This window comes from Argiope bruennichi, chromosome X1 (assembly GCF_947563725.1).
Source record: "Argiope bruennichi chromosome X1, qqArgBrue1.1, whole genome shotgun sequence".
Lineage (NCBI taxonomy): Eukaryota > Metazoa > Arthropoda > Arachnida > Araneae > Araneidae > Argiope > Argiope bruennichi.
Genome location: NC_079162.1, coordinates 128,063,411 through 128,080,962, shown reverse-complemented (window position 1 = coordinate 128,080,962; position 17,552 = coordinate 128,063,411). Strand labels below are relative to the sequence as shown.

At 27.3% G+C, this 17,552-nt stretch overlaps 1 protein-coding gene across 2 annotated transcripts; it reads right to left on the bottom strand.

The window, feature by feature from the left end:
* Window positions 1-1,422: 1,422 nt before the first annotated feature.
* Window positions 1,423-17,544, bottom strand: LOC129958900 (uncharacterized). 2 transcript variants are annotated; one of them, XM_056071621.1, is made up of 6 exons: window positions 17,249-17,544; window positions 11,612-11,649; window positions 5,502-5,620; window positions 3,928-4,002; window positions 2,579-2,689; window positions 1,423-2,505 (listed from the first exon to the last, which is right to left on the bottom strand). In XM_056071621.1, exons 1-6 carry the CDS (start codon window positions 17,278-17,280, stop codon window positions 1,483-1,485), a joined length of 1,398 nt encoding a protein of 465 aa, XP_055927596.1. In that variant the 5' UTR covers window positions 17,281-17,544; the 3' UTR covers window positions 1,423-1,482. The 2 variants fall into 2 exon arrangements, with proteins under 2 accessions (XP_055927596.1, XP_055927597.1); XM_056071622.1 differs by lacking the exon at window positions 11,612-11,649.
* Window positions 17,545-17,552: the final 8 nt, after the last annotated feature.

The window sequence follows — 17,552 nt, the reverse complement described above, 5'->3', positions numbered from 1 at the left end:
AACAAATGTAACGATTTAAAATAATACATATTAGTATATTAAAAAAAATGCTGCTATGTAACACAAAATTTAAAATATGAAGATCATTTTTAATTAATAAGTTTGAAAATTCACAAATTGTTAATTTTAAATTAACATGTAATTTCTTACATTTTCACTTCTATACAAATATTATATCAACGAAATAAACCCAATCAAGTTATTTTTGTCCATACACAACTTTAAATTTAATACACAACATACACTTAAGTTTCAATTAAATCATATTTTCAATCTTTTAATGTGTTTAGTAACTAAAGGTTACACTTCAGAAATTTATGTCACTTATCCATTGCTAAAATTTATGGAAACTTATGATTAATGAGATATCAAAATTAAAATGAGAAACAAAATCTGTGGAATGAGAATTATTTTATAGAATTTGTATGTTACTCATCATTTTAAGAATAAAAGAATATTTTTCAATAAAAATACTGGGAAAAAATTCAAAATGGATTTCTTTTTATAATATAGAACATAAATAAAGCAATCAGGATTTTTTCTCTTCCAAATCATAATTATTGCTATTCATATGTCAATATACATATGTGAAGCAATCCACATATGAAATACTCGCACACTGAAGTAAAATCAAAATACGCCCCCCTCCCTTCTCACCTTCAGAAGAAAATAAACATAAATATTCAACCTTTAAAAAGTGCAAAACAGACGAGAATTTTGAATAATTTTTATTAATTGTATGTGGAAACATAAAATTCCCAACTTCCATTTTAATCAAAGTAGATTTCTCACAAAAATTTTTTTTCCTTCTTTTCCAACACATATGTAATACTGAATTTAAAATTTAATGCAATTATTTAGAAATAATGAAACGCGAATTTCATAATAAACGAAGAGAAAATTATAATTTCATATAAAACACAAAACAAGTAAAACATCTTAAATGGTAATATTCAAACAAATACTAGATGGAAATTGAAATGAAAACCAATTGCATATAATAGGTAATCAAGCAGTCAACTAAAGTAAAATTCTATATCATATGATCAAAGCAAAATGGAGTTCAAACAATTCTATGACAGGATTAGACAAGTCGGGTAAGTAAACTGCATGCATAAATAAGTATTATTTCAAAAAAAAAACTTGCAACTCTAGAACTACCATGCCAATCACATCTACTGGTTTTTCTATGTGTTTTAAAAAAGATTTCCCAATCATCAGTAGTTCTAGCGTTGATTCAACACAATTCCCTTATAGACAAGTTAATAAAGTATTGCAAATTTCAATATTTCTGCTGAACTAAGTCTACCCAATATATTTACAACTAAAAAACGAACACTCAAAAAAGCATGAATGATTACGAACATCTTATCATAACAAGATAGATATTTTGTATATATAGTCTACAACAAACCCAAGTATGTCAAAGCACAAATAATAAATTTTATTACAAATACAAAATAATTTACATATGAAAGGCATTTAAAGGGCAGTTTCGTCAGGGTTTAATGTTTTATCTGCATAGGATGTAGAAATTAAATGCTGTTTGTCATGAATTTGAAGGCATATGATTTTTGGATGGCCGTCATGCTCTTCAAGGGAGACAGTAAACTTAGACAGTCCTGCATTTGGGCTAATACGAAGAGCTTGTTTCCTACCACCAGGCACAGAACATTCCAAATCTTCTACAAAATGGCGAAATAGCTCGCGCAACCAGCCTCCATGGCTAACAACAAGAATATTGGCCATAAGTGTAGGACCACTGTCAGCATCATCACATGAACTACAAACAGAAAGTCGGCGTTCCTGTTGCAAACCCCCTCGAACACTCTCGTGTAAAGGATTACAAAATACAGGAGATGTGATAAAATTTTGATCAACTAATGGGGATAGAGATACATTTGGGCATTCTATATTGGGTAGATCACTGCAATTTGACATGATCTGTGAACGGATATCATCATCAGTAAACATCACAGAAAACTGTCCCTTTTCATTAACTTTCTCAAATTTACTACAACTCCCCCCGCAACCATTTTGCCTTGCATTTTGATCAGTTTTGGTAGTAATAAAATATTTTCCATTTTCAATTAGAGAGCTGGAAGGTCCATTCTCAACTGGGCTACTTAATGTCCCATTTTCATTCAAATTATCTGATGTTCTAATCTTACTTGAAGTACCTGAAGTTCCATTTTCAGAGTCTAAATTATCCTCGCAAATACTGCATGCACCTTTCTTAATAACTTCCGAAATTGAGTCGTCATTTTTTGTGGATTCAGTTATGCAAATTTTATTATTGCTATGGCTCTGACATTCAACATTTTGCAAACTATCAGATTCTCCATTTTCCCATTTCCGCTTCTGACCACTAGGTTTTCCATTTTCAACCTGTATAGATCCATTTAAACTGATTCGATTAACATTAGAGTCATTTGGCAGCTCTTTACTTCGCTCTTTGACCATTTCACAAATATCTCGAAAAAATGAAACAGCTCTCTCATGTACCTAAAAATAAAATAAAATGCTTTATAATAAATAGATAATAATGCTAAAAATAAAGCAATGGACAAATAATTACTTGTTGTATAGTTTCTCCTCCTGGAGGAGTGTACTGGCCAGATTTTTGATTTGATTTTTCAGCAGCTTCTTTCAGATATTTAAAACTTTTACCTTCAACAGCACCAAATTTCTACAAAATAAGAGTGTACATTTAGTTCAATAAAATTTTTATAAACTCAAAAGAAAATAATATTCCAAAATTAAGCAAAAAACTTTCTACCTTACTATAAGCAACAAAATATTCAATATATGGTTGATGTTACTGAACTCCATAACTGGGATGGAGATAAATTAGTTGCAAACTTCCACCAGGAAAATATGTTCTTGCATTGTTTAATTAAACCTCTATATAATATTTGAGATGATTATACATTATTCGTCACTTTTACATTCAGTGATAATGTCTACGAGATAAATTTAGAATGGAAGCTTAGAACTGCATAAGCCTAAAAATTCAATACACAAACAACACTCGGGTATCCAGTCAAGGTATTAAAAGTATGGTATACCCAGTAAAGAGGAATCAATATTCTGAACATTTTAAAATAATCAATTAAATTAAAACAAGATTGAATTGTCTCATACAGCACATAAAAAAAATATGCAGCATATTGCTTTAAAAGTAAAATATAACAGCAATGCATCAAAATGACATCCTAATGATGCTCATGAATCGGCAACTAATTACTGCACATTGAAAACAAAAAATTTTGCCTTAGAAAAATGAAATAACATAATGAAGCCCCTTGAATAAACAAAATGTAATTTCTATTTATATAAGAAGTGCAACACTATTTATGCAAGGACTTAAAGAGGTTCCCTTTTCTAACTTTGAGGTTAAAAATTATCAAACATGATTTGGGAGATCTAAATCTCTGAAAAAATAATTTTATTTAAACAAAGGCAGTGAAATAATTTTTAAAAAAATCATAAAAAGTATGTTCATAGGCAACAGATTACCTTGTTCAGATCGATAAGGTAAATTATAACCACTTTTATGTTTACATTCACCTTCTAACATTAAAAAAAAAAAATTTCTGAAAGTTCCCGATATCAAATAATTGATTATCTGCAATAATGAAATGATTTAAAAAGATAAATAATTTAAGTTTGATAAACTTGCAAAATTTGTTTTGCTGAAGATATTATGTACTTTTTATTATATGCTTACTAAAAATATTTTTTAAATGCCATGTGTGATAAGATAGAATTAAAAGCAAATTGTCATTTTTTGATCCTGAGAAATAAATTTAAAATAAAACAAGTGTAAATGTTAAAAAGAAAAAGAAAAAAAAAAAAAAAAAAAAAAAAAAAGGAAAGAAAAATCAATAAATCAAACCAAAAAGTAATTTTTATCACAAAAATTACCCTTTCTCTTAAGCGGCGGTCGTGCAGCAGAGATGCTTTGTAGGATTTATTCTGTCTAATTATACTTTCAGCAGTCTATAATGATAAAAAATAAATGTATGTTTTCATGCATAAATGTTTTAATAATACAAAAACAACACATACAAATAAAGGAACAATTCCAATAAAATACATAAAATGAATGCCTTTCTTTGTAGGAAATAAGTATATCATAAATAATGTATCTTAACACTTGCAAAATTTATATATGAAATCAAAAATATGCAATGAATAAAGTTAAAAAATACATTATACAGATGCTGCATCAGTTAACAATTACAACAATATTGCCTCCACCTTTAAATAATATGTCTATGCTCTGCTCTATTCAATCATCCTACATGCGATTGCTAATTTTGACTGTTCATGAGAAAAACAGTAACTCTGAAGGAAGTTGAGGAAAACTAATATTTTATCACATGAAAAAAGTGGAAAGAATTTTCCTCTTTCTTTATGGAAAAGCTATAGGGATATACAGCTATATGTATAGATATATATTTCATACCTACCAGCGTTCTGCGTACTTTGACGTATGTACGATTTTTCTAAGGGGGTGGGAAGTAAAATCAGGCAAGTTGGTGAAACATTCTTTTTTTGCACAAAATGTTTTGAAAATTTTAGAAGCAAACAACCATTGCGAAATATTTAGGGATCACAAGCTTTTGGTTCAATGCTTGAGACTGCAGGACTGATTCTTTGTTTTGCTATTTTTTTTAAATACAGAAATTCGAACTAAAGAATATTAATTAGTAATACTAACTAACATGTTTAAACAAAAAAAAAAAAAAAAAAAAAAACAATATTTGAGAAATTGCATGTCAATATCAATATTCAGATTTTCAAAATTTCTCCTAGTTATATTTTGACAATATTAATATCATGAAAACATAGTAATATTTGTTAACTTGACAAGGTTTGAAATTCAGACGTTTTAGCTTTGTTTGTAATTAAATACAATAATGTATAAGGGTTAAGTTCATACACCCCTCCCATACACATTTATACTTATTTTTCTTAATGCTTTTTATCAATTAAAATGATCATTATAAAAAAAAAAAGAAATCCTTATGTGTTAAAATCTGATAACAATTCAATAATTTTAGTCCAGTTTCCTTTGTTCAAGTTAAATATGTATTTTGGCTCACCAGAATAATCAAAAGGTAAACTGTATGCTCCTTGACAGCATAAATTTTTTGTACGAAAATATGCTGTGTGTTATTGGTTAATTTTTGATCTCATTGCTATTCAGAAAATTTCAGATATTTCTATATTTAATTTTAAACAATCTAAAATTTCTCTATAGAAATTGTAGATATTTTACAACCAAACAAAAAGATTGAGATGAAGACTAATGTATATTTGTCCCATATTTTCAAGGCTTGTTTTAAAAGATTATATACTACATATATATATAAGCAACAATGTATTTATTCTCTTTATGATTGCAGAAATATATTAATCCAATATATAAGCAAGTTTTTTTCTTGCATTTAATTATCAAATTTTAAAGGAACATATAAAAGAAAAAAATCTACCTGCATAGCCCTAGTGAGATCACTAGCATAAACATGACTATACTGTTGATATTGTAAATGAAATCCCAACAATTCAGCCTGGCGAATTCCAGTTTGTGACAAGGGAACATCCATTTGACCTGAAATACAAAAAGTAAATAACATTAAAATACGTCGGAAATTTTAAGATATGAACAACTTCATGTTGGGATGGATTCTGGTAAGTAGTTATAAATTAAAGTTTTCACTGATAGTCTTTCAAGCTTTAAATGATGCCAAATGAAAGTCTTAAATACAAAGAAAAAAACTTTCTTTAGAAGTCTTATGGTACTTTTTTTGTGTGTGCAATGCTTGCATGGATGTCCGCACGTACACACAGGATTATAAATTTGGAAGTGAAGAACAGAAAATTGCCAAAAACCCTAACCACATAGGAAAGCATAATCGCAAGGCTCATAAGTGTTTATAATTTTACCTATTGGAATTGTGTATGTATGGCATCTACAATGTATGGATTGTTGAATATTCTGAAAGTTATTAGGCATTTTGCAGCAGCGATGGTAATTCGTTTTACCAGGAACATGCTGAATCTTCTGACATTTGATAAACAATATCCTTCTAGGCATAGTAGATAAAATACTGCGAGAGGTTGAATTAAATTATCTGAGGGGGGGGGACATATGATGTTACTAACCGCAGCCTCAAAATACCACTTAGAAATTGCATACCAAGACGGAGTCTTAGTGTTGTGAAACCACCACATTAAGACAGAAGTCTACCAGAAAACAGTTGATATTGTTGATTTGGTACTTGCCTTTCCAGAAAACTTTCTTGATACAACTTTAGAACAGTATGTTCATTTCTATTTAATGATACAAGAAATAAATATCAGCCAGTTCAGTATTTGTAAAAACAATTAATGTCGATAGTACTCGGCAGACTACAGAATGAAGACTCAGCATATGATGCTCTTGGGAAGTCGCACACAGTGCAACCTTTTTCGAACTAATCATTTCAACGCGATTCTGATAACTTTATATTTTTTTATACCTTCCGTCTAAGCTTGTATACTGAGTTCAAGAATACTTGTATATATGATATTTTTTTTTTTTTTTTTTTTAAGAATAAGGGAACTTTCTTATGGCTCAAAAACTGGGCAAAAGAATACAACCCAATTCCTAATAAGGAAGTACAAACAATACATATTTCTTTTATTTTATCACTGAACATAGAATTCTTATTGCTCACTTTAACCACAGGCGGCATTAGCAGAGGAGGGGGCAATTGCTCACCTCCATAACATCGGTGAAAGATTGAGAGTTTCGTCGGCAAGTCTTTATTACTTCAGGTTGGTTGTGGAGAGTATGGACATTAATTTAAAAACCATCTAAAGTTAATAAATTGTAAACAATCAAATTATTCAAGTACAGGTTTCAGCGGTTTGACTACATTTACAAAAAATGCGATGGATGTCGACCCGACGTTGAGACCGAAGATTTTTCAGACATCCGATTCAAATGCCTCCAATCAGTTTATATATTGCATTATATTTAATAGAATAATCAACAAGTTGGAAATGAGCAAGGAAAAAAAAAAAAAAAAAAAAAAAAGAAAAGGTTTCTTCCACTATTTTGATCATTTGTAAGTGGAATTAAGGAATTTGAAGCCCTTTTACTATACACGATTAGGGACGATGAAGGTGTTTTTTCCCCGATTCAGAATTTACTTAATAGTTCGAATCGTTATTTTTTTTTTTTTTTTTTCATACAACTGTTACTTCCTCGGTAATGAATTGTAAGTTCATATCACTTATTTCACCATGAGAAATCTAACTAAAATCTGGTTAATGGTTAGACTAAATTTAATAAAGCATCAGCCCTCCCCCCTCTGGACACTGTTTTGCAATACTATAAGTGCTAAAAATTATTTTGTGGCAGCCAAATTATGTGAATTCACTATAAATCACCGAAGTAAATTGTATAATTGTAAATTAGCAGCAAAATATTTGTTTTTGCAATTAATTTATTAGGCTACAATTATATTACTATTGAAATATTACTAACTGACCTCAAAAATAAATATACATTTTATTTTAGCTGCACTAAAACAGCTTATCCAAGTATGCACTAAACTTCTTAATAAATTACAACCTAAAATTTTCAGATTCTACAATCATTGTTACAACTATGTAACCGGGGAACATGCTTTTTCCTTTTTTTCTTCTTTCAATTAGTCTTCACGGCAAAAACTATATAATTTCAAGTGCTTCTAGATTTTTAATACACTTTGGATAAAAATGTCTTGATAAAACGATAATTAGTTATTCACAGAACATTTTTATATAATATGTTAACCCTTGACGTACGATTTTACTTAACTTTCTAATTAGATGACACATCTTATTTGGGAAAATTATTACTTGAATTCCTATAATAATATAAGGGCATTTGAGATAATGAGTTTTAAGTGATTTTTGCATTTTAAATTAATTAATACTCTAATTTAAAATTAGAAATTTAGTAATTCGATGCGCAAGTCAACTCGTCATTGTATGCGAAAGGGTTAAGAAAAACCAATGCATGCAACTAGGGGTAGGGATGGCATTTTTTTTTTTTTTTTTTTGAGAGGAATATTAGCTTGCATTAACTTCGAGGGAAACGTACTCAACAATAAGAACACGTGCCTAAAAATAAAGATAGAGAAGTTCATATTCAAGAGCTATTTTTTTTTTTTTTAATAAAATGCATTGGTTTTTAAGTCTAAATATAATTTCATATTGTTGGTATCAGAACTATACTAAACCTTTGTGCACATGAGCTTATTCGCCTTGGGCTCCTAACACATCTAAATTGCTATTTGCTGATGCGATCCTCACTTAAAAATTTCAGATAAGTGACTACGCCAAACAAAATCGATTTTTGGCGAAAAATATCGAATATTTTTTAAATTAATTATTTAGGATGCCTGATAAGTTTCTTTTAAAACGTTTTTTTTTTTTTTTTTTCCCTTATTTCATATTGTTTTAACATTCTTTTTCTACATTCATTTTATAGCCTCCATGATAATTTCGTGCATTTGTTCATATAGCATGACATGTAATTCTGGAGCGATCGATACAAAGTTAAGACGTTCTTTTTAAGAATGCTTTGATTCTGATTACGCAAAATGATACGCGCGTGTAAAGCATTAAAATCGGGTTAATCCTGTCTTAGACGTGGGAGTGAAGAAATGGAAGAATCCATGGTAAATTATTTCATCGAAAGTTCCTCGCTGTGAAGATGATGGAAGTTCCAATGTTTTTCAGGGTATGCGGTCAAAGAAATTCTTTTTTTTCTTTCTTTCTGAATTGGAAGGGGTTTATAAGAATAAACGTACATTTCCTTTTTTTACCTAGCAGGGTCTTAAGCATTAATTATTGTCATATAATTATATACTGTAGAAGCATTGCTCAGTGACAAGAACATTAACAAATCAGGAAAGCTTTTTATGAATTTTTAGATTTAAATATTTCATTTTATAAAATATTATTTTGTATATATTATCAATATTCGACATTTTTAAATTACTTTAGCCCTACTCGATTAATTCATTTTTGTTGTTATTGAAATATTTTATAAATATTAAAAAAGTTCCAAAAGATTAAGAATTTTGTTGAATTTGAATTTTGTTGTATTCCTCGTTAAAGTCCAATTAAATATTTCCTTGATCATGCTACAACAAATTTAAGTGATTAATCGCTAAAGCCCATGTTTCTACTTATATATTACAATCTAGAACAAAATATAAGCATATTTTTTCTAGAATTAATTCTCAATGCAATTAAATCTCAAGAGCCTCATGAGAACTAGACTCAAATATAGAAAATCTTTTGATGGTCAGTAAAGAAAATTGAGAAAATTATTTTTACAAATATCTTTACAAATTTTTAACAATAAGAGAAAGGATCAGAATCTGAACAAAAAGAACAATATACTTAGGTTTCTTTAATTAAATGCACAATTAATAATTCTGAGTTATTTTGAAGCCAAATTAAAGAAATTGTACTTGCCCCTTTATCGAATTTGCCTTACCCCCTCCCCCCTGTTGACAAACTTCTAACGCCTTTGATATTTTTTACAACTTTTTTTTATTTTCTAGATTCTATTTTATTCTTGAAAATTTTTTGGCAGCACTATATTTTTTTTTACTGCATTTAATGTTCCGATTTTCATCATAAAAAAAACACTATCCATTGATTGTTTGGTTGCCTCTTAATTGTACTATCTAGTTTTATTTTCAAAATAATAAAGAGTGATTATGTAAAATAATAGTTCTGTTTAATATTTTTTAATCACTTTTCATAATTTTCCTGTGCTGTTTTTCTTCTGTTAATAATTATTGTAGATATTTGGACCTATAAGTTTACAATTTTTTAAAAAAGAAATTGGAATAATAATGGTTTCTATAATTTGAAAACCAAATAAAAAAAAATTCAGATTTTTTCCCATTTCAATTTCAATTAAATTTTAAATTCACATTAGAAATTGGTGACAATATGGTAAATATATTTTTGAATTCAGAAAATCCCCTTTTTTGGCCGATAATCGTATATGGCTAAATTACAAATTTAATAGCATTATTACATCACAAAGCTAGTCTAGAATAGATTCAAAACTATCCCTTATTCAATTATATAATAATTTTATAAATTACAATTTGTATAAAAAAGTTTTGTTTTCATACAATATTTATAGATTTTTACTGATATTAGGTAATAAGGCAATGTTGATGGATTCACAATCTTTGACATGGAGGCATACAGCTGTGCAAGCAAGAAGCCCTTGATAATCAAATCCAAGCTTATGACTTTGTGACTCGCAAATTTCAATTGTTAAGTCTTATTTCCTTGGATATTGAAATAAATTCAATAAAAATCCCAAGTCAGTCATCATCCCCGAAATTAGGTCATCTGTCCCAAAACTATGGAATTAAAATGATTTAATTACATGTTTTTTTTTTTTTTAATCAGTTTGGAATTTCTTCAAATCTTGCTTTTAAAATACTCTTCTTGTTTATTTTTTTACAGATGTGTCTGCATGGAAATAAAAGCATTTTTTTATCACATCCTGCTGCACCTTATACTCCTGGTGAGAAATACAAGCATTTGTGTCGCTATTTTAACTTTACTTATACAATAATTTTTAAGTTTAATAATGCTGTTTTTTCTAAAAATAAAATATCTTCAGAAATGATCACTTCCACTGAAAATGAACAACTGACTTTTAAATGGATCCTACAGCAACATACATGTTTTAATTATAGATTTATTCTATAACGAAGTTTTTATTGGATTATATATCTGACACAGTATAGTAGTTTGGCAAGCAAAATTTTGTGTGTTTTGATATGATAGACTACTTGATTTTTATTGAATAAAAAATTTAGCACTGCAAAGTTTTTTTTAAAAATCAGTACAATATTTGTAAAATTAAATTAATTTTTTAGATACATGTTATCGTCTCTCAGCAAAATTCACCTAACTAAAATTATTCAAACCTTGTAGATAATCTTGTAAAACAATGCATGACAGAGACTCCATTCTTAGCAATATCTTAAATATATTATTGCAGAATTCAAAAAATGGCCAGAGAATGTACAAGCAGCAAGAGAGTTGGAGTATCCTTTCCCTTTTAGATAACTGCGGTTTTGTCTTGTCCTAGAATGTTCTTTAGGAGAGTCAACTAACAATCTATAACCTCAGGGTTGACCATGGTAAGATAAGAGATTTTCATAACAATTACAATTAAGATATGGATTAATAAAGTAGAAGAACATATTAAATTTAGTCATAAAAACTAAAGACATAACCTTAAGATTCTTCACACACATATCAGCACATATAATCAAGAAAGCAATTACAATGAAGCATTTTAGAGAACATTCTGAAATGACTAACATTTATACATAGTGTAAAGTAACAATATATAAATTTTCATTAATTTGACATTTTAAGCAAGATTGCATTTCTGCAATAAGTATGAAAAAGCCAGAAATCCCCCCCCCCAAATGCACATACAAATATACTCGCACACATAAAAAAACATTGAGCTTTAAATAAATTGCAACAATAAAAAAAATATATATATACTCACCTTGAATTACATTATCTTTATTATGAGCTGTTTCCCCACTATAAAATTAAAGGAAGCAAAGTTAAAAGGTTTTAAACTCATAAAAACAAGAAAGTTGAATATGATTCTCCTACTTAAAAAAGATTTGAAATTTGCTTTTTACTGTCAATTACAATCTTAATGGTGTATAGAGAAAAATCAATTGTAAAAAAGCAAATAACATTAAACTTATGAAAATTTCTAAATTTCAAATAAATATCATTTTTTTTTTTTTTTAATAAATAAGTAATTTCAACTTCAAAATAGTGTTTGAAAAAAGGCATTAAATGAAATGCCCTTTATAATTCTAAGAAATTCATGTTCTAAAGTTCCAAAATGTGCATGGAATTACAGAAGGCAGGAAAATCTTAAATATATGATTTCATTTTATAATAAAAGTGAATAAATGCCTGTTGGAATTCTACAGATCAAATAATCTGTTATACAGTTTCTAAATTTGATACTTTGATATTCTAAAAAATTTAAAAGAGCACATTCTGAAGAAATGTTTTCAAAAATTTAACTTGCATCTAAATAAATTAAAAGTTCCAACAATGTTTGACATACTTTTATAATAAGTTTTAAAATTATTACTGCATGAAAATAATTTCCAAACCTTTTTTAAATTTTAAGGTGGTTATCTAATTCTCCTTTCAAATTTAAAACATTTTTATACATATTTTACAATGCTCTTATTGTTGAGATAAAATTTAAGCTGTTTTCATTATTTAAGTAAATAACTGCATTTTTCTTATTCATTGTTGAAATTTAAGGAATAAAGACTGCTTACTTTTTCATTCATTAAAGTATATCATATTGAATGTACTTTTTGCTCTATCTATAGATCTGCTATATAAAAATTTGAAGAAATCAAATCTTCTAAGTACATCAGGCAATTTTCCCAAAGAAACTGAATTATTATAATTGTATGGTTTTCTTCTTTTTTATTAGCATGTTTCAAGTGAACCAATATGCCAATGTGTCATCATTTTAATAAAATAAACCAACTATATACTCTGCACGAGGAATAAGAAATTAATGTCAACCATATGCAACGAGATGCTAGAGAATGAGAGTACTTACACTACATGATTTGCCTCCATTAAGGGCTATAATGTATATAATGTAATGAATAAGTTCTTAAATTAACACAGTTAAAAGTATCAATTTGAAGTTTAAAAATATTTTGTCACAAAAAATTATGGATATCAAATTATATACAAGATATTCAATTCAAATGGAAAAAATCTATGTTCCAAAAAAATTAAAAAACTGGTTGCCAAATTTTGCTATTAATAAGTAAAAAGCAATCAAAATCAAAAAGCCAGATAAGATAACTTTAAAATTTTAATGCATTGTCATGTTATGGTAAAATCCAGTAAACCGACACAATATTCAGAAAAATCCAGTAGAAGAAAACTGTTCTTTTTTCGACAAATCAATTCCAAATTAATATGAACAATTCATTATGAATTTTAGAAATAAATTGGAGCAAACATCAGAAGGGGGAGAAATCGGAGGAATGGGACATATTTTACAAATTTTTTTCACTTCACTAGTTTTGACTTCCAAGGATGCAGCTTATAAAAATCTAATAGTATGTTCTTTTAATTAATATACAAAAACTACAAATACAAACAGTTTTTATTTGCTTATTTAAAACTGTAATGTTTTGTCTCATTCCTTCCCTACACGAGGAAAATATGGAACAAGGTTTGAAAAAATTAAAATTATATTTTGATATCCCTTTTATCCAATGATTTGTTTCTAGACATACAAAAAAAGAGCTAATTTTGAAATCTTCATTGGTAATGCCACATCTTGAAAACTTTTACTTTTCTTTTACCACCATTTCCACTGAATGCAATATGTACTTATTAAGTACATTATTCCTTTTCTGGGTGCTTTTTCTTCCATGTCCTTGGCATTTTTATGTATAAAAAAAAGTTAAAACTGGTAATCCTTTTTCTTTTAGAATAACAAAAGTTATAATAATTAACTTTCATAACTTTATTTTTTTCATATTTATTATATTACTTTGTTATATTTGCAGTAGAATCTCCTTAATTGAAATCAAATGGTAAACATGATTTTAGATAGAATTTTTTAATGCAAAATAATACAGAATGATTTGCAATCTGTATACATATTTTATGCGACACAATTATAAAATAATAAAGCACAACAAAATATGTTTAGAAAAACTGTTATTCATAAGTAAATTTTTGAAACAGGGTGGAATTATATTTTATGCTTTTTATTTTGGTTAAATGGAAGTCGTATATTTTTGTTGTATATTATTGCTTTATATTATTTTTAAAAATATATAAATTATATAGTATATAAATTATAACTTATGCATTTAAAAATTTTTAAATCACAAACTTGTTGTTTCATTTTAACATCTCAACAATTTTAATAAACAACATTAAGAACTTTTTGCTATATATCAGATAGAGCATATTTTGCTATTTAAAAAATGTATTGAAACGAAACGAGATACGTCCCATTCTTCTCCATTGCAGAATATTCTTGTAAAATGCAAATCACACAAAATATACTACATTCAGGCTTAATTGGGCTATTAGTTTACTATTAATTTACAAACCTATATTTTTAACTTTCTTATAAATATATAATAGTTTTGTTTTAGAAATAATGACTAAAAATTTCATTGAAAAAAAAAGAAAAAAGTAAGAATTTGTACTTATGAGGCATAAAAATAAAGTTTTCTGTTTTTAAAAACAAACAATGCTGTTGTAACAATTAGAATCAAGCGAAAAGTTATAGCTGCTCTATTTAATGGCGAAACTAGAAATAGATTCCAATATTTTATTTAGACATAAATACATCTATCCCATTCTTCTCAACTCTCCTCTGTATTCTTCCTTCCTTTTTTTATCTATAGCATTTATATATACTACATAGCTGCTAATATGTATGGAGGAACGCAAGAACGACCAATTCCCTTAAAGAAGGCTTCTTGAATTAATATCAATTATAAAAATGATAGTTTAAATGTTCATTTCATAGAAACTGTTAACCAATTCAGGCTAGTTACAAGGAAGCGTTTCTTTTATATAATGCAGCATAAAAATGATGCAATTTTCTTTCAGAAATTTCTACAATAAAATTACCATTATATCAAATCAATACTAATATTTAATTGTTAAAGATTTACACAAACAAATATGCAAATGTATAGATCACTACAAATTATAAAAAATATATCCATTTTTTAAACTGTGCCCTTAAAAATAAAACTACTGTAACATTTATTCTTAAGTTTGGTTATTTGTTTCTAATATACACCTCTTTAAAATACTTAATTAGCAATTTCTTTTCTAATGTATTACAAAACAAAGATGTAACAAATTTCGAAGCCATAAAAAGTAAAGTCCCTTCATTAGCTCTCTCTCAAGTATTTTGGAATTTGATAGTAACCAGAAAGTCTGCATTTGTTAATTATATATATTAGGTACTTGTAGTTTTATTTATATAAGCATTTAGAGATGTTCATTTTTTGAAGAAGGGAGATGCAAGAAATGTGGGTATAAAATATAAATCACTTCTTATAACAATAATAAGGTAGGTGTAAAACACAGAAATTGAAAGAAAATGCTTCAGTAATTTGTTTAAGCCTAAACTTTTGAAATCGAAATGATATCCATGTGTTGAAAGGGAAGAAGTTTAAAAACATTAATAAAACAAAAACTTTTACAACCTTCTCAAAAATTATCTAGATTCTATCTTTTTAAATAAAGATATACAATTTAGTTAAACTTAATTTAGGCTTTTAAAGCTTATTTAGTAAATGAAAGAAGATACAGAAGGAAGCTATCATGAATATTGAAATAAATGTTACAAATAAATTGTATAAAAAAGTTCTTTGATTATTCAGATGCTTTATAAAAAGAAATCCTTCACTGAAATAGAAAAATCCCATCAAAATCCGAGTCATGCATGAAAAAAATAATTTCAATGACTCACACAATGAATATCAAAAGCTATATTTCTCTGCATAGAAATGTAATTACAAATACTGATATATAGATTACTTGAGAGAGGCAGACGCTGCATACCCAGTCCTATTTATAATGCATTAAAAAATAATGAAACACTGATATAATGTCACAAAAGCAAAATCCTCATGCAGTTAATTATTTTTTTCAGATATTTAAATGAAATTTTCTATTTTATAAAAACTTACATCACTATAAATATATGGTTCAAATAATTCTTTGACAGGGAGAAAGTCTGAAGATTTTTTTTATTTTTTTACAGAATATGGTGAAAAAGTTTAGTTTGTATATTAGTATATATATAAACTTCTACAATACTTTAAAATAAAGGTTACTCAAATATAAACTATTTTATTCTACAGAAGAAAGGGGAGGGGGGATCACAGAATGTTTGCTATTAAGCACAAACAAATAAAAAATGTTTCAAGAAATGTTTTTAAAAATATTTGGAAATACATTATTAACATAACTAGCATAATGGATAAAATAATCAATACTGAAGAACTAATTTAATTTGATTATAGAAATTTATAACTTAAATTCACAGATTTATTTAAAATTTAAATCAATAAAAGAATAGAACAAAAGAATTTAGCCTATATTAAATATATTGGATCAATTTATTTAAATTAATCCCAAGTATGAAAGCCTAGTAATAAAAACTTGAAAATATATAAATCTAGACAGAAAATAGCTATCCTAACTACTTTTAAGGAAAGCTAGATTTATATCTTTGATAAATAAGTTTGAAATTTACTATTCCTTTATTTAAAATTCACTATGAAATTTGATATCAGGAGTTGTCAATGTCAACTTATAAAACAAGTTAATCATTAAAGAATTATAAAGAAATTCTCTTTTTTTTAAACTTCCACATTTGAAATGAAAACCTGCTTATTAATCCATACATATCAATAAAACCAAATACCTTAGAAATATAAAATTGACTAAGGGGGAAAAAGGGGGGCATTTATTTGATTAAAATCGCTGATCATATTGTTGAGTTGAAATAGTTTGATAAATGCAGATAATCACAAGAAGTGTTGTTTATGCAATTTTAAAAGGTGACATAATGCAAATTTTATAAAAAGCAGAATTTAACTTGCAGAAAATTCTATCGGAATCGTAAAAATTAGGGAATATAATTCTGTTCTTGCAAGAAGTTTCATATTAAAAATATAAATAAACAATGATAATCATATTTGGAAACCCAACTTCACTTTAAGCTGCACGATAACAAATATATAATTTCAAAGAATTATTTTTAACACTTAAAAGTTGAAATGAATTATATATATAAGAGCTTGCCGCAGACATCATGTCTGCAAGGAATCCACGCTTCAGTATCAGACGTAATTTGCAAACAAAAGAAACGCGACATTTTTTTTTCTCTTTTGAGTTCGTGATGCTATTATTAAATATAAAAAAATGAAATATTAGAATTAAGATGACCATTAAAATATATCTCGTTAAAAAAAAAGCACCAAACTTACAAAAACTAGGAAGGAGAGAGTAGAATTCTAGAATAAGTACAATAAATTAATAACTAGCCATATAATTCTAAATAATAATGCATCATAATTGAAAAAACACTTACTGCCTGATTAATGTTAGTGCAAACACAACCATATTTCCTACGTTTCGAGAACGTAAACTTTTTACACGGCCGATTTTAAAACGACATAAGACTTAATATAGTGATGGGTCGTTTCAGAATCACCCAATCCTAGAGAACATATCTAAGAAATGAAAAAAGAAAAAGTTGAGCACGAGTCCGAGAATGTCTTATCCAGATTTTAGCCTTGAAACAATCATTTAACTTCTTGTTCCATACTCTATGAATTAAATCATGATCCTGATAATGAAAATTTTGATATCATCAACGCAGATAATGAATGTTT